This window comes from Lithobates pipiens, unplaced genomic scaffold (genome assembly GCF_037356315.1).
Source record: "Lithobates pipiens isolate NorthernLeopardFrog02 unplaced genomic scaffold, aLitPip1_a1.2 Scaffold_19, whole genome shotgun sequence".
In the NCBI taxonomy this organism is placed as follows: Eukaryota; Metazoa; Chordata; class Amphibia; order Anura; family Ranidae; genus Lithobates; species Lithobates pipiens.
In genome coordinates this window covers 374,825,716-374,844,734 of record NW_027507764.1, presented here as the reverse complement: position 1 = coordinate 374,844,734, position 19,019 = coordinate 374,825,716, and the positions used below count along the sequence as shown (strand labels likewise).

Below are 19,019 nucleotides of genomic sequence, written 5' to 3'. Positions count from 1 at the left end.
TACATTTTGCTATAATAAATATCCCCCAAAAATATCTGAAAAAAAAAATTTCCCTCAGTTTGGGCAGATACGTATTCTCATACATATTTTTGGTAAAAAAAATTGCAATAAGTGTTTATTGATTGGTTTGCGCAAAAGTTATAGCGTTTACAAAAAAGGGGATAGTTTTATGGCATTTTTATTAATAATTTTTTTTACTAGTAATGGTGGCGATCAGAGATTTTTATCGTGACTGCAACATTATGGTGGACACATCGGACATTTTTTATACATTTTTGGGACCATTGTCATTTATACAGCAATCCGTGCTATACAAATGCACTGATTCCTGTGTAAATGACACTGGTAGTGAAAGGGTTAACCACTAGATGGCAGTGTAGGGGTTAAGTGTGTCCTGGGGCATGTTTCTAACTGTGGTGGAGCGTGGCTACATGTGACATGTCACTGATCTCTGCTTCCGATCACAGGGAGCAGAGATTAGTTACACTGTCACTAGGCAGAATGGGGAGATCCTTGTTTACATCTCCCCGTTCTTCCTCCCCGTGAGACGATCGTGGGTATCCCCACAGCGGTCGCGTCCATGGGACCCACTATTCTACTCACGGAGGTCCCAACCAGGCCCATGCGATGACACGGTGGCAAATTTAAAGGGACGTACAGGTATGCCCATTTGCCTGTCCGTGCCATTCTGCCGACGTACATTGGCCGTGCGCCAGTTGGGAAGTGGTTAAATAAAATAAATGCAGAAGACTTGTGTCTGTATGTCCCACTTGAGGGCAAGTTACCTCATTTCATTTTTTTTTTTAAGTTTTACATTTTTATTATTTTTAACAAAATACATTCCAATATGAATGAATACAATTTATTGGTATTGCTTATTATATTGCATAGAACAGATAATAACAAAAATTGGGGAATGAATAACAAGAAGTAATAATAACTTTAGGGTACAATAACTGGAGTTTGATATCCCGCTACCACCCACACCAAATGGGATCATACTGTAGGCAGGAGCTGGTTACCAAATATTCTAATTTTTAGGAATGAAAAGAAGAAGAGGAGTCTATAAGAAATTCAATATCTTGATGTATCATATATCGCTATTTTTTAAGTAATTGGAGGCTCTCGGGTTGTTTATCCAAACTTGCCACTTTTTTTAAGATAGCGGTAGAGAAATTTTTGAATGCTAACATCAATTTGTATTGGGCCTGAGTGTTTAGTCTTATAATGACATTGGACAAGTTAGGAGCTTCTGTGGATTTACACATATTGGCAATGGTGAGTCTCGCTGCTATCAGGATATGTGATACTTATTGTTCTATATCAGTGTGGGTATATATCTAGATTTAATCCTAATAATGCTGTTGCCAGTGTTAGTTCTCTCAAATTACCTGTAAGTTCTGCAATAAAGGAGGAAACTGAGTTTCAAAAACTTGAAAGATTCCTGCATGACCAAAGAATATGGTATAGGTTTCCCACTAATTCCTTACACCTCCAGCAGATGGGAGAAGTGGAACGGAATATTTTGGATATTCTATAAGGTGTCAGGTACCATCAGTTAAGAATTTTTTGTGAATTATCCCAATGTTCTATACATGAGGATGCTGAGCAAGTGATCAATAGGGCTTTATGCCATTGTTCCCATGTAAAGGTTTGTGAAAGGTTCTTTTCCAATTTTAACATGTTGGGATTTTTTCCTTCTGGGGAAGAAGGGGATAGAAGGCTGTATAAAACCCTAATTCCTCTTGCTTTTTGAAATTTGTGGTGTGTGAAATATTGCCATATTTTTGTTGGGATATAAATTTTGTCAGAAAGGATTATATTTTTTAGATATGCGCATTTTATGAATTTCCCTTCAACTATGTTCTTGAAGTGTGCTGGTGGGCAATTATAAGTTTGGAAGCATTGTTTGGTCCATTCTTTTGTTGATAGATGTATTTTACAGTCGTTTCTTATTCTTGTGGGCAATGCTATTTTAGCGAACAAGTTTCTATTTTTAGTTTTAGATAAAGTTGATTTAATGGAAAGGAGGTTTGGAGCAATTATTTTTTTGGTTATTACCTGCTTCGCCATAGAAAGCACGAATAGGTAATAGCCTACAGTAATTTATTTTTGATATCTAACCATAGTTTATCATTAGACGAGGTAAATCAATATTTAATTTGGTCTAATAAAGAATGATAGTTTCTAATGTCTGGCAGTCCCATTCCTCTTAGGTCTTTATTGGTAGTTAGTATTGAGAATGCTACTCTTGTTTTTTTTCCATTCCATGTGTAATTTTTTAATTTAATGTTCATTTGTTTAAAGAATATGAAGGGTAATGGAATTGGAAGAGTGCGGAAATAATATAGTATTTTGGGTAATATTTGCTTAAATCTTAAATCTTAAATGCTGCTATTTTCCCGACCCATGAAAGTAGATTTTTTTGCATTTGGTGCAGATCATTTTTAGTTTGTTCTAGGAGTTTTCTCAAATTTACATCATATAGTTTGGAAGAAGGATATGTACGTTTTATACCTAGATATGTTTTAGTTGTCTTGTCCCAATTATATCTGTATTTCTCACAAAGTTTTTCCATTTGGGCTTTGTGGAGGTTCATGGGTAGGATATAACATTTATTTTGATTAATTTTATAATAGGACTCATTATATTGGTCTAATAATTTCTAAACATTATAAAGAGATATGCCGGGGTTTGTCAAGGTTAAGGTGATGTCACCTTCAAAAAGGCCCAGTTTGTGATTAGTGATGGACGAACTTCCGACGGGACGTTTCGCGAACGCGAAACGCGAACGGACACAAACGTTCGCGAAAACGACCGTTCGCCGCGGGCTCCATTGACTTCAATGGGAGGCGAATTTCGCAAACCTTTAGGTCGAATTTGCGGCCACGGGGTAATTATTAGGGGGTAGCACGTAGTCCCACCACCTGGACAATAGCATAATACATGTATGAGGTGAATTTGGGATCGATAACTACAAGCATTTTTTTTTTATTTGGGAAATTGTTCTGACAATTCAGGACTATGGAGCTAATGAAGGCAATGGAGGAGAGGGAAGGTCAGGGACCAGGGTAGGCAAACAAGAGGGTGCAGGAGATACAGAGCACTGACAGCAGCACCGTAATACAGAGCACTGACATCAGCACCGTGACATACAGCGCTGACAGCAGCTCCGTGACATACAGCGCTGACAGCAGCTCCGTGACATACAGCGCTGACAGCAGCTCCGTGACATACAGCGCTGACAGCAGCTCCGTGACATACAGCGCTGACAGCAGCTCCGTGACATACAGCGCTGACAGCAGCACCGTGACATACAGCGCTGACAGCAGCTCCGTGACATACAGCGCTGACAGCAGCTCCGTGACATACAGCGCTGACAGCAGCTCCGTGACATACAGCACTGACAGCAGCTCCGTGACATACAGCGCTGACAGCAGCTCCGTGACATACAGCGCTGACAGCAGCACCGTGACATACAGCGCTGACAGCAGCTCCGTGACATACAGCGCTGACAGCAGCTCCGTGACATACAGCGCTGACAGCAGCTCCGTGACATACAGCGCTGACAGCAGCTCCGTGACATACAGCGCTGACAGCAGCTCCGTGACATACAGCGCTGACAGCAGCTCCGTGACATACAGCGCTGACAGCAGCACCGTGACATACAGCGCTGACAGCAGCTCCGTGACATACAGCGCTGACAGCAGCTCCGTGACATACAGCGCTGACAGCAGCTCCGTGACATACAGCGCTGACAGCAGCTCCGTGACATACAGCGCTGACAGCAGCTCCGTGACATACAGCGCTGACAGCAGCTCCGTGACATACAGCGCTGACAGCAGCTCCGTGACATACAGCGCTGACAGCAGCTCCGTGACATACAGCGCTGACAGCAGCTCCGTGACATACAGCGCTGACAGCAGCACCGTAAGCAGCCCCAGGAGGAAGTCAGCACAGCACAGGGATGGTGTGATCCCCTCATAATAAGAACCCCCAGGAGGAAGTCAGCACAGCACAGGGATGGTGGGAGCCCCTCATAATAAGAACACCCAGGAGGAAGTCAGCACAGCACAGGGATGGTGGGAACCCCTCATAATAAGCAGCCCCAGTAGAAATATGACACCGCTCAACCTCTTCAAAGAGGAGGGTAGGGGCATATAGTACGGTGTGCTTTTTTGGGTCAGGGAAGTGAGCCAAATGAATTAAGAAGGTCTGTGTGCTTGATTCCAAAAATTGTTTATAGACATATACATGGTCTACTGATCACATGTGTTGAATTCCTCCGAGATCCATGCCTCATTCATTTTTAGAAATGTGAGGTAGTTAACACTGTCGTGAGCTAGGCGAGTACGCTTATCGGTCACAATCCCCCCTGCTGCGCTGAACGTCCTTTCGGACAGGACACTGGATGAGGGGCAAGCCAACAGTTCGATTGCAAATTGGGCAAGCTCTGGCCAGAGGTCAAGCCTGCCCACCCAGTAGTCTAGGGGTTCATCACTCCTCAGAGCGTCCACATCGGCCGTTAACCCAATGTAGTCGGACACCTGACGGTCTAGGCGTTCCCTGATGCTGGATCCGGATGACACCTGTCGATGGGTCGGCTGAAAGAATGACCTCATATCCGAAGTCACCAACACATCTTCAAACCGGCCTCTTCTTGCAGGCGCTGTTGGATTGGTACCCGCAAATCCTTCTCTGGGAGTGGGAATTGCTCCTCTGCCAGCGCACGCAAAAGCAGAATGCAGCATTTCTCGAAGCAAGGCCTGGAAGTGCTGCATTCTGACAGCCCTCTGCGACGGCGGTAACATTTCCGCCATTTTGTGTTTGTACCGGGGATCTAAGTACGTTGCCACCCAGTACTGGTCCTTGACCCTCATGCTTTTTATACGGGGGTCCCTATTAAAACACTGGAGCATGAAGGCCCCCATTTGCACTCAAGCGGAAGGTATGTGGTGGTGGTGGTGTTGTTGGTGGTAGTGTCTTTGGGGGTGCACATAGCAGAGAGTGAAGAAGAGGGTGCAGATCGAGAGGATGAGGAGGGTGCAGAAGAATAAGGCTGAGTGAGCCACTCAACCAAGTCTGGTGCGTCCTTTAAAGTAATTGAACGCACCTTCTGCAACTTCCCACTTTGGCTCAAGGCTGTTGCTCCTGCCCTACCCCTACCACCCCTGCGGAAGGGCCTGCCTCTTCCTCTGCCTGTCATTTTTTAAATCACCCTGTGACAAAACTCTTAGTCCCTATACCGCTGAAGGACTGCTGCAGTATAGGGCAGCGGTCAGCAGTAGTGCACGTCAACCCTATGTATTGTGGACCGATAGCGGTCCTTACAGAACAGCAGACTGTACTGCACTCAGGCCTATGTACCGTAGCACCCTATACCAAGTTACCAGTCCTTATAAAAACTTTTGTGGACCAAGCAGGTTGTGTGTTAGTGTTTAGCAGACTGTGCGTCAGTCCCTATACCGCTGAAGGACTGCTGCAGTATAGGGCAGCGGTCAGCAGTAGTGCACGGCAACCCTATGTATTGTGGACCGATAGCGGTCCTTACAGAACAGCAGACTGTAACGCACTCAGGCCTATGTACCGTAGCACCCTATACCAAGTTACCAGTCCTTATAAGAACTTTTGTGGACCAAGCAGGTTGTGTGTTAGTGATTAGCAGACTGTACGTCAGTCCCTATACCAATGAAGGACTGCTGCAGTATAGGGCAGCGGTCAGCAGTAGTGCACGGCAACCCTATGTATTGTGGACCGATAGCGGTCCTTACAGAACAGCAGACTGTACTGCACTCAGGCCTATGTACCGTAGCACCCTATACCAAGTTACCAGTCCTTATAAAAACTTTTGTGGACCAAGCAGGTTGTGTGTTAGTGTTTAGCAGACTGTGCGTCAGTCCCTATACCGCTGAAGGACTGCTGCAGTATAGGGCAGCGGTCAGCAGTAGTGCACGGCAACCCTATGTATTGTGGACCGATAGCGGTCCTTACAGAACAGCAGACTGTAACGCACTCAGGCCTATGTACCGTAGCACCCTATACCAAGTTACCAGTCCTTATAAGAACTTTTGTGGACCAAGCAGGTTGTGTGTTAGTGATTAGCAGACTGTACGTCAGTCCCTATACCAATGAAGGACTGCTGCAGTATAGGGCAGCGGTCAGCAGTAGTGCACGGCAACCCTATGTATTGTGGACCGATAGCGGTCCTTACAGAACAGCAGACTGTACTGCACTCAGGCCTATGTACCGTAGCACCCTATACCAAGTTACCAGTCCTTATAAAAACTTTTGTGGACCAAGCAGGTTGTGTGTTAGTGTTTAGCAGACTGTGCGTCAGTCCCTATACCGCTGAAGGACTGCTGCAGTATAGGGCAGCGGTCAGCAGTAGTGCACGGCAACCCTATGTATTGTGGACCGATAGCGGTCCTTACAGAACAGCAGACTGTAACGCACTCAGGCCTATGTACCGTAGCACCCTATACCAAGTTACCAGTCCTTATAAGAACTTTTGTGGACCAAGCAGGTTGTGTGTTAGTGATTAGCAGACTGTACGTCAGTCCCTATACCAATGAAGGACTGCTGCAGTATAGGGCAGCGGTCAGCAGTAGTGCACGGCAACCCTATGTATTGTGGACCGATAGCGGTCCTTACAGAACAGCAGACTGTACTGCACTCAGGCCTATGTACCGTAGCACCCTATACCAAGTTACCAGTCCTTATAAGAACTTTTGTGGACCAAGCAGGTTGTGTATTAGTGTTTAGCAGACTGTGCGTCAGTCCCTATACCGCTGAAGGACTGCTGCAGTATAGGGCAGCGGTCAGCAGTAGTGCACGGCAACCCTATGTATTGTGGACCGATAGCAGTCCTTACAGAACAGCAGACTGTACTGCACTCAGGCCTATGTACCGTAGCACCCTATACCAAGTTACCAGTCCTTATAAAAACTTTTGTGGACCAAGCAGGTTGTGTGTTAGTGTTTAGCAGACTGTGCGTCAGTCCCTATACCGCTGAAGGACTGCTGCAGTATAGGGCAGCGGTCAGCAGTAGTGCACGTCAACCCTATGTATTGTGGACCGATAGCGGTCCTTACAGAACAGCAGACTGTAACGCACTCAGGCCTATGTACCGTAGCACCCTATACCAAGTTACCAGTCCTTATAAGAACTTTTGTGGACCAAGCAGGTTGTGTATTAGTGTTTAGCAGACTGTGCGTCAGTCCCTATACCGCTGAAGGACTGCTGCAGTATAGGGCAGCGGTCAGCAGTAGTGCACGGCAACCCTATGTATTGTGGACCGATAGCGGTCCTTACAGAACAGCAGACTGTACCGCACCCAAGCCTATGTACCGTAGCACCCTAGACAGACCAAGTTACCAGTCCTGATAAAGAGCTTTGTGGAACAAGTGAGTTGTGAATGATTAGCAGACTGCAGCAGAAGGGCAGCAGTCAAGTATAATATTCTTTCTATATTTGGAAGAAAGAATATTATACGTGTACAAGCCTATTACCGTACCACTGATACCAGTCCTGAAAAGAACCTTTGTGGAACTAATAGTAACAGCAAGTCTTTAAAATTATCCTCACTGCCTGACACACTGCTTCCTGCCTGTCCCTATACAAATTGGCAAAAAAGAGTAGGCTGGAACGATTAGCTGGAATAGCTCTTTTGTGGACCTGATAGTAACAGCTAATGATGATGATGATGATGATGATGAAGAAAGACTAATCTGGCTGAGCTGTCCCTAAAATAGCAGCATACAGCGCTCTGTCCCTTTATCTAAACTGACAAAAGAAACTCAGGCTGCTGACCTAACACCTATACCAGTCCTGAAAAGAACTTTTGTGTACCAAATAGCTAGCGTTTTCTCTGTCCCTACTCCACACAGGATCCTTTCCCTACAGTGACAGAAGAAAGAATGTAAAATGGCCACCGGATCGGGTGTATTTATAGGTTAGGGGGAATGTCCAAGTGTCCATGAGCTGTCATGTCTCAATTGGTTGTCCTGTAACACATGATAAACGTGTCACGAAAGGTTAAAGTTCTTGTATACATTAAACACGTAAGTCCGCCGGGGCGAACGACGGAAAAAGGCGTTCGAACCCGCGGACGGCGAAAGTCGGAAATTCGCCGCGAAACGACCGCCGGGCGAAACGTTCGTCCATCACTATTTGTGATCATATTGACCACTGATGACCGGATTAGTGCCTATATATTCAGATAATGGCTCTATTGCTAGGGAAAATATTACTGGGGAAAGTGGGCATCCTTGTCTAGTTCCATTGGATGAATTGAAGCTTTTGCAGATTAATCCTGAGGAGAGCACTTTTGCTGAGGGTTGGGAATATAATGACATAATAGCTGAGTGTATGAATCCTTTCATGCCAAATTTTTCTAATGTTTTAGAGATATATTGCCAATGCGTTCTATCGAATGCTTTTTCAGCATCCAAAGCTAACAGAAGAGTGGGTGTTTTGTTATTTTCAATATGATTGATTAGATTCGCCATTCTTTTAGTGCTGTCGGGGGCTCGTCTGCCTTTAACAAACCCTACCTGATCCGGCCTAATGAGATAAGATGTTATATTTATTAAACGATTTTATTGGTGATGTTGGTTCTTTATCTGATTTTGGGATGGTAATTATTAATGCTTCTAGCATCTCTTTTGGGAATTGGCTAGATAATGCTATTTGTTTGAACATTTTGGCCAGATGAGGCGATAGTATTTCACTAAATGCATGGAATTATTCTCCTGAGAGCCCATCTATGTCTGGGGTTTTGGTTTTTAGAGAGGGATTTTATAACTTTGAGAGTTTCTTGTAATGAGATTGGGTTGTTGATTTGTTGTAGATCTTCTGGATCTATTTTTGTCAGGTTGATATTTTTTAGATAGTCAGCTATATTTTGGGGTGAAGGTTGTGGGGTGGATTGATCTACTTTAAGGTTATATAGAGATTCATAATATTCTGAGAAGGAATCGGCTATTTCTTGGGGGTTGTAGATTGCTTTATTTGATTTGTGGTGAACTAACTTGTTAATTTTTTTTTATTTTGACGTTGGCGTAGTTAGCCAAAAGTTTACCCACTTTATTAGCTTTAGAATAGTAATTCAGTTTCATTCGTTTCATGTTTTTGTCATGGTTATCTATCAATCTATATCTCAGTTCTGTTCTTAGATTGTAGAGTTGTGCTAATTTCATATCTCTTGGGGATTTTTTGTGTTGTTCTTCAATTTCGGTAATGTCTTTTAGTAGTTTATTTAATTTAAAGAATTTTCTTTTTTTTTTTCCTAGCTGCTATTTTTTTAAATGACCCCTAACAAATGCTTTATGAGCACACCATAGTGTGGTACTTGTTATCAAACCAGTATCATTAAATACGAAAAAATCTCTAAGATTTTCTTTTATCATGGACAAATGTTTCTCTTGGGAAAGTATGTAGGTATTGTCCCTCCATACTTGGTGGTTGGTGTGGAGAAATCCTGTATTCATTTCTATTGTTATTTGGCGCATGATCAGACCAAGAAATGTTGTGGATTTGAGCTTTAGATGTTCTGTAGTAATAATTTGTCCGTGATAAAATAATCTATCCTTGAGTAGGATTTGTGGACATAGGAATAAAATGTATAGTCCCTTTCGGTGGAGTGCAGACACCTCCAGGGATCATACAAATCTTCATTAGAAAATATCTTATTTAGTCCCATTCTTTTGGTGTGTCCTTGATTGGAGGTGTCCATATCTGGATCCATCGGTGCGTTGAAGTCTCCGCAGCTGCTGTCATAACAATGATATCTGTCCCCAAAGTAGGGACGTACATTGGCATGCGGCGGTCGGCAAGTGATTAAGAAAGGAGAATAATATCGACTAGGACTTTTTTTCCCATTGCTGTGGAATTTTCCCAGGAGTGGTTTTGTTAAATGAGATTTCTTCATCTTTTGGTAATAATCCCCAGGTTTTCACAATTTTTTTTTTTTTTTTTAAAGATTTTCTTTATTGAATAAAGAATAAAACATAACAAGGCATTACATATACCATGAAACAAAGTGCATATGGTACATATGAATGTTGATAACAGAAAATACAACACTTTGAACAACCCTGGGTAGGGTAACAATCAAACCCTTGTTACTTATTGCCCTGATGCCGGTGATATAGCTAGTGGGATATGTGTGGGTTTTGTTGTATAGTGAGCAATTACAGAGGGGGGTAGAAGGACTGCTTAACAGCCCAAGAGTGTCTGATGTAAAAACATGAGTTGTTACCATTGTTGTAGCAGTTACCTAAGGGGACTGGTTTAGTATAATGGTTTGTCAGTCGAGACTTAGGAAACCATTGTATATTTTCTTTACGCAGGTTGTTATCTGAGGCCTTAACTGATGCGTGTGTCCAGCACACCACCAGCGTTTTAAAGGGGGGGGAGGTACAAAGGAGGGGGATAAAATGGTGTGGGGGTGGGTTAATGCCAGAAACCTTGGTAGGTGTATATTATAAGAGTTGAAGGTATAATACATCAGACGAGGAACCTCTACATCGCTTACCACAGAAGATACAAAAGTCTAAGGGGTTATGCCACAATTTTTATACCATCTTCCATGTTGGTAATGTATGAGGTTCCTTCTCTTGCTATCATTATTTTTGTAGGAAATCCCCACTTATAGAGGATACTGGGGTTTCTGAGGATTTTGGTGATTGAATTTAAGATTTTGCGTGCCAGGATTGTTGCTTGTGACAGATCCAAATAAAGTATTATTCCTGCATAGGGATCTGGAAACGGTGAATTATGTCTCGCAATTTGCATCAGTTGATATTTTACTTGGAAGAAATACATTTTGCTATGACATCTCTAGGCAGTCTTTCTGGTATATGTGATGGTTTAGGAAGTCTATGCGCACGGTTTATCTTCACTTCTTGTTGGGGATTTGCAGGGAGCAGTTTAGAAAAGCATTTATATTGGAAATCTTTTCAGGTCAGCAGGTTTAATATTTTCAGGAATTCCGCTGAATTTTATATTATTCCTTCTGGACCTATCTTCCAGGGCTGAGACCTTCATTTTCCATATCAAAATGTGCTTCAACTAATTCATTATGAGATTCTGTGAGGTCACTCGTTTTGTTTTCCACATATTCCACTCTGTCACCTAGTTCATCAATTTCTTGCTTTGACTGATTCATAAAATGTATCATGTCAAGTTGAAGTGCTCCCCTCAGTGACATTATGATGTCTTTAATAGTGGAATCTGATATGGGTTGACCTGTGGTAGGTATTGCATTTAGTTTTGCATCATAGGGGTTAATTCTCATCCTCAGAGGATGAAATTCTTCTCCTTTTTATGGAGCTGTTAATGTCAACCTGGGGCCGTAGACTGTTTCCCTGTGAGCCAGGCTACGTCTACATGTCTCCTTCAGCACTGGAATCCTGCTGTTTTGTGCTGCTGTGAGGTGAGGAGGGACCAGTGGCATCTTTAATCTTCTGCAGTGTCCCGCCCTGGCTTCTAAATTTGCCTATTTTGTGTGGTCCTTCTTTATTTTTTCTATTCCCCATCTTCCTAGGACATTCACCGCTGCTTTCAGGCTTTAATTGTGCCCTCAGGAGATATTTTTGTCGCTTTAAAGCTACAGGGAGCCAGTTACCTCAATGCTCAGACAGCCTGCGACCATCCTCTCAGCAGCTGCCCACGCCCACAAGCCTTACATAATTTTTACTTCAAGGCAGTTTGCAAAGAAACAGTACCTCTACAGTAACTCTACTACCACCTTATTATATATATATATATATATATATATATATATATATATATATATAGCTGTAGCTGTAATTTCCAATTCCACCCCCTACATCCCTGGTCTGTCCCCAGCATGTGTTTCTTAATTTTTTTGGGGTTATACCTGAACTTTTACAGAAGTCTTGAACCCAGTCACGTGACATGCTGGGTCCTTTTTCTCTTTGCTTCTTCATTAATGCTGGATGTCATAGGTGATGCATAGAATCTTGCAGTGTAGGGGGCAGCTCTGTGGCACTCCAAAGTTAGTTAAATGGCACCAGGTGTCACTCAACCTGGAAGAAGAATGTTGCTGGATGTCAGAGCCATTGAGAGTGCAAGAGAGTGTAGGTGAGTAGTGCACTTGAGTGAGGAGGGCTACGTTTTTTTTTAGAAATGGTGGGCTACTGGTTTTAAAAGACAAAAGGCTACACCACAGCTTAACATGTTTAGCTAATGAATTAAAATTTTAATAAATATACAGCTTTCATTAAATGAATGCTTGGTGTCCCCGCAATGTTCAGGGGCTTTCTGCCATTGGGTGACCGCTATCCCCCAATCTTGCTTCTGCGTTATGACCCAATCACGTGTATGCCCTCTGGAGTCTGCATGCAGCTATGCTAATACACACTACACAGGCATGGTCCACTGTTGTAACTATCAGTAAACTGCCTTAAGAGCAATAATGTGCAGCAAATGTTTGAGCAAGGGCATTTAAAAGCTAAGTGGCTGAAAAAAGACTTAAGGAGATCAGCAGCACTGATATGCACAAATTAACCTAAAAAAAAAAATATTGTATTAAAAAAAAAAGACATTTGTTTATGATACACAGTTCTTTAGGGTTTAGATCTACTTTAACAGTATTGATGCTATAACCCTAAGGGATGTTGCAGTTAAATGGAACCAGCATAGAAAGCTTTTTGTTGTCCTGGGACCCTTAGATAGTATTTAATAAACTACATCGTTTGCGCATTTAGGGGCTTGGAATTTGAGAATCCCAAAAAAACAATTTCAGTGCATCTGTGCTTTGCATAAAAAAATCCAAAAGTTCTTTATATAAAGTAATCTTATAGTTACATAAATATAATTTAAATGTGTGTTACTCTGTGGTATTTGGTTTTGGCTAAATTAATGCACATTTAAAATGATTAACAGGGATCATCAGAGCACAGGCTTTAAATATGATCCCTGGCTCAGAAATCAAAGACATTGCACACATCGAGACACTTCAACTCATCACGACAGTAGCAGGATGACAAATTATTCCATTGGTTTCACTATATATTTATCAGCTATCTGCAGGCTAGAACAGCGATGCTGATACAGCGTATAGCTATGCTTGAAATTATATCCGACGTCTGTCAATGATTTCCTGTGACCTTCCTTGTCTCACTGATTTTCATCAGCCTCACAAGTTTCACCTGAGTTTTCAAAAGCAGGGTAGGAAGAGTACACTTCAATCTGACATCTGTAACAATTTCAGCCCTTGGTACAGACAGTAACCTGATTTATAAAGAAGAAAGTTGACATTTTGAGAACATTTTTATCTGGGTTAACTTTGGATAGGGATTAATTCTTAATCAGCAATGCACATTTTTTAAATTACATTAATATAAACGCAAGGTAAAGCTTTCTAACACATCTATACATTTGGTTATATTTTGTTTTCCCAAATTACCATTTCATAGGTAATATAACATGCAAAGGGTGCATGGCTTACTAAACAAGCATGCAAATGTTGCACGCGGTCTGTTGCCCTATTAAGTAACCTGTCATAATGGCACAGCTTTGTAGACTCATCCCTCTATCTGGTTGAAGGCAGTTACACTTATTGCAGAAGATTTCAGGCAATTTTCTGACTGCTGTAAAGATACTCACTTGGGACTTTCTCTGTTACCCATAACATACTATTTTTCATTTTTTAAGCAGCACTAAAATATGCACAGAATAAGGTGATTGGGTACTATGAGAAACACAGCTCTTTCAAACATTTTAATATATACTGACACGTGGAGTCAAACATTATTTATCATATGATGGTAAGAAATATGTTAACTCATCATTTTTCATGTTTTCTATTTGCAGGGTGAATGTTCGCAGAAGTGCTACGATATTTTTGTTCTAGAGACAGTTTGCGTAGCTTGGTTTTCCTTGGAGTTCATCCTACGCTTTATCCAGGCTGAGAGTAAGTGTGTATTCCTAAGAACACCGCTTAACATCATCGACATGATGGCCATCTTGCCTTATTATATTACTCTGATAGTAGATTCACTATCAGGAGAAAAAACTGGAGGAACAGGAAATAACTACTTGGAAAAGGTGGGACTGGTACTTCGCGTGTTGCGGGCTTTGCGAATCTTGTATGTCATGAGACTAGCAAGGCACTCTCTAGGACTGCAGACCCTTGGACTCACGGTCAGAAGGTGCACCAGAGAATTTGGGCTACTTCTGCTATTTTTGTGTGTTGCAATGGCACTGTTTTCTCCTCTAGTATATCTTGCAGAGAATGAGCTAGGTGCCAAACAAGAATTCACCAGTATCCCTGGAAGTTACTGGTGGGCAGTAATCTCCATGACAACTGTAGGCTATGGTGACATGGTTCCTCGAAGCATTCCAGGACAGGTGGTGGCCCTAAGCAGCATACTGAGTGGTATTTTGCTTATGGCATTTCCTGTGACGTCCATATTTCACACATTTTCTCGCTCTTATACTGAACTGAAAGAGCAGCAGCAAAGAGCAAGCAGGCAGCTTCACAGACTCGAAGAAAGAGAGTTCACTGGGACTGAGTAAGATCTCCACCTAAGTTCAGCACCTAATGGGCCTTTGGTGTTCGCAAACAGTATCATAGACTATAGCGAATGGTGGTTTCATATAGGCACCAAAATGTCAAACATGGAACAATTTAAACAGTTTAGCTGAACATTAGTTTCATTCACCTTTTGTTGGATCTTGAGTTGTTCAATTGTAGGTTGAAACTTGTTATCCATTAATATAATTAAATTGCTATATTTGGTTAGGTACTTTATTAATATAAAAGATAAACCTAAATGACTTTTTAGTCTCATTAGATCCAGTTTTCATCAGTCATCTGAGGACATCTGCGGCATAATTTGGACATTGGTTTTGCTTTACTATAGTCTTGTTCTTTTAAGTAATAACTAATTATTCACTGAGTTTTGTCTTATTTTAAGTCTACATTTTGAAGTAAGATTTAATGGAAATCAAATGTATTTAAATTAGCATATTTATATGTTACTATTCTGTAAATTAATTTATATTTTCACAAACTGCAAAAATGCTTTTCCTGTAGTAAAGGAAACTCAGCCTTCAAATAAGTTAATTTATAAAATATTTACCCTTGTTTTTGTTTTTATTATCCTTTATAAGAGAAATACTCTTTCTGGTTTATTCAATAAACATGGAGTAAAGTGCAAAGTACAGTATCTATATCAACCAATGAGAATTAATGCTGTACTGGTCTGATTTCAGTAAAATGGATTCTGATTGGATGCTATAGGTTATTGCACTTGACACTTTCTCTTTTTGCACTGTTTATTGAATAAAGCATTTAAAGTAAAAGCAAATAAGATAAGCTGCAATCTATTATATGTATGTTCTTGAGTTTAGATATAAATATATAGGCCTATAAACCAATTCTAAGTGATTTACCTTCATATTACTCCCTGGATTAACATAACTGTAAACTGAATGAAACCAGTAAATTTTTTAGATGCAATGGCAGTATTATTGACAGCAGGAAATTGGTTATTTCTTACAATGAAGGAAATATGCTATTATTGTCAAAGCTGTTTGATGTAGCTATTTTTAATACACTGCTAATATTATCACTATCATTCTTCTGCTATAGTTTTGGATGTGTATGGGATTGGAATGAAACATCTTGCTAACAGTGTAGAAATTTCAGAACCTTGGAACATAAGGCGATGACCCTCATCAGCGTGGAGAAAGAGAGCCGGTGTCTCTAAGCAATCTCTCCTGCTCACCTGTAAATTGTTTGGAGTTACCATAACACTGTGCTTTACTGTCAGAATACTCAATTTCCCCAGCTGGCCTAGTCATTCAGTTCCTATGATAATAATAAGTTCCATGTGGCTTACTTCATAGGATGCATTAGTGTAGACTCCTTCCTTCAAAACAGAGTGTGATTCATGCAGATATGTAATTCTTACAAGAACAAAGCCCAACCAAGAGATGGAAAGGATTAAGGTATGGCCTCAGGTAAGTAAACATTTGCAAATGTAGTTTTTAGAATATTTCATTCATTATGTTTAGTGTTTAAAAGCAGATGGTATTATTTTAGTACTTTTTAATCAGGTAAATTGGAAATATTGAATATGAATATTACAACTAGTAAATATAGCACTACAACAGTAGATACACTGTAAGTATTTTTTCTATTGCTGTTGTGGTTAAAATAGAGAAGAACTGCAGGCAAAATTCCCACTTCTATCCTTGCAGAGACAGACATGTCTTATCTAGTTAGTGCACGCAAATAGCCAAACAGAATCCAAGTATTGCTGGGCTTTACTATTCGAAAGTCTAGCATTTTTGTGCAAAACAAATGGCTTGGAAGGAGCCTGTATGAAATGTATAATTGTAAATTTAACATTTTACATAAAACATATCAATCATCAGTTTACAAATGTGTAAATTTAAAAAACAAAATACAGTTAGCATGAAATGATTTCTCTTTAATATTTTGAGAGAAAGTAGTCTTTAACCAATTGCCCAGGAGAAAAAAATATTGGTTGTTGCAATTTATATGTCACACAATATTTGTGCAGTGGCCTTTCGAAAGCAAGTTTTTGGGAAGATATATACTTTTTAGTGCATTATAGTGCACACAAACACAAGATAATACCCTAGTGCTTTATACTATATAAAAGATGATGTTACACCAAATAAATAGATAGCCAACATGTCATGCTTTAAAATTGTGTGCTCCCGTGGAATGGTGACAAACTACAGTAGTTAACAATCTCCATAGCTAATGCTTTAAAAACCTTTACAGGTTACCAATTTACACTTACTCTGGAGGTCTGGTACTAAAATGATTGCTCTCACTCTGACGTTAGCGGCAATACCTCACATGTATGGTGCAATTTACATATGCGTGTGGGACCGACTTGCACGTCTACCTTTCTGCGTAAGCATAGGGGGATGGGAGCAGTTTAATTTTTCTTTAATTTTAGTATTTATTTTATTTAAATACATTTTTTACACTGCCTCTTTAATTTATTTTTTCCAACTTTATTGTTACCACAAGAAATGAACGGCATTCCTTGTGATAGCTGGATCAGTGACAGGTACTCTTTACTGAGAAATCTGGGGTCTGTTGTTTGAGGGGGTCTGCCCTCAAGAGCATCTCATCAAACCAAGATCAGTTTGATTCAATGTTTTCACAAGTCGGTAATGGCTTGTAAACACTAGACCAAAACTGTGACAATATACTAATTGCCAAAAAGTGCCAGTATACTAATCGCTTCTGGTTTTATTGACCATAGAGATGATCTGGAAACTTCAGTTCTTCCCTCAACTCTATGGGGAGTCGCCGAAACTGGTGGAATGGAAGAGCTCGGGAAAGCGGGGCAATGTGGCAGGCGTGCCCCCCTCTGAACCATATGTAAAAACGATCCAGCGTCTCTGCAACATAGTGGTTAAAGTGGTTGAAAAAGGCTAACGTTTTTTTCTTAATATATTCTCTTAATTAAGGAAAAAACCCCTTTGGTGCAGCCCCCCTAAATACCTGAGCCCAATCTTGGTCCAGTGCTGTGCGCTGCTGCTCTCTCTCTTCCTCCTCGCTGGGCTCAATGAGAGCAGTGAGAGCCATTGGCTCCTGTGGGTGCCCATCCTATTCAATGGGGGACAGGCTGACCAGCACCAATAGACATAGTGCAGCTCGGAGTACCCCTCTTAGCAAATGGCTTGTTGGGAGGGTACTTGAATGCAGGAGGAGCCAGGAGTGCCAGTGGAGGACCCCAGAATAGGAGGATTGGAACTGCTCTGTGAAAAACCATTGAACAGAGCAGGTAAGTATAACATGCTTGTTATTAAGAAAAAATTACCCTTTAATATCCCTTTAATGTTTGTCCTGCATATATCGAGACCAACCAAGACCTGGCTGGTCAAGTTTCATTCATATGTCTAGCCTTATTTTTTAGAATGTATAAAGGAAAAATCAGTCACCCAAGCAGTCCACAGAAGCCAGCCAGATTCTACTATTCATTCTGCCAACAAAGTATGTAAGAATAAAAGAAAGGTTCTAAATGGTTACTGTGGAAAGTAAGACCAGTTCTACCTTTCTTTAACATATGAAATCCATGCTTCTGTAGAGAGGTATGTTAATATTGCATAATATACAGTACTTCCATCAAAGAACTTCACACACATTTGCCATGATGGAAAAAAGTTATTCTTAAAATACGTTGGTCTCCATGGTGCGCTATTTATAATGTGTGTTCTAAACTAGAGCTGCTGTCTAATACAGAATATATGTGTGCTGGAAAAGAAAAAAACTTGTCATGCATGCCATCATATTGCTTTAACACATATACTGCAGATGTGCATTGTATGAGTTTCTGCTTGGCAAGGTGACAGCTGCTAGATCCTTTTTGCCTTTTCTCATTTCTTTGTTAAAGGGGTTACTGACATCTAATAGAAAATACTATTTCAATTATTATTTAGACAATTTTGTCAAGGGTATTTAAATTTTTTTGTTGTATCCATTGTTTCTGAAGAAATGAAAGATGACTAAGAAGATGATGGCCAATTAAAATTTTTATTATTTTTATTTATTTAAACAAACAGAGTATTATATAAGGCTGCCAAATATTTTTTTGCCAAACGTATCTTATGTTCAGTTATAAAAATAAAAATTTAGATTCCTTAAGTAAGTAATATATTGCATTGAATATTGAGATTTTAATTCCTTTAGTTTCATGAAAAAGTAAAATAATTCTATTACATTTATGACAAAGTGTTATGTTCACATTCTTGAGACCGTTAAATATGTCCCTGATCACCGCCATACCAGTTATATTGTCTCTAATGACCTCTACTCTAGTTACAGTGTCTCTGATCACCGCTACACTAGCTATTTTTATTTCAGTTACTTATATAGCGCTGTCAATTCACGCAGCTTTTTACCTATATATTATACAATCACATCAGTCCCTGCCCTCAAGGAGCTTACACTCTAAGGTCCCTAATTCAAAACACATTTTAGGGCCAATTTAGACAGCAGC

General features: G+C 40.7%; 1 protein-coding gene across 2 annotated transcripts in view; it reads left to right on the top strand.

The window, feature by feature from the left end:
* KCNG2 (potassium voltage-gated channel modifier subfamily G member 2) overlaps positions 1 to 18,595 on the top strand; it is a 260,102-nt gene extending 241,507 nt beyond the window's left edge. For both annotated transcript variants that reach the window (XM_077492320.1, XM_077492321.1), the window contains exon 3: positions 13,840 to 18,595. In XM_077492320.1, the coding sequence (XP_077348446.1) occupies positions 13,840 to 14,544 (705 nt within the window). In that variant the 3' untranslated portion in view covers positions 14,545 to 18,595. The remainder of the gene's footprint in view (positions 1 to 13,839) is intronic.
* The last annotated feature ends 424 nt before the right edge of the window (positions 18,596 to 19,019 follow it).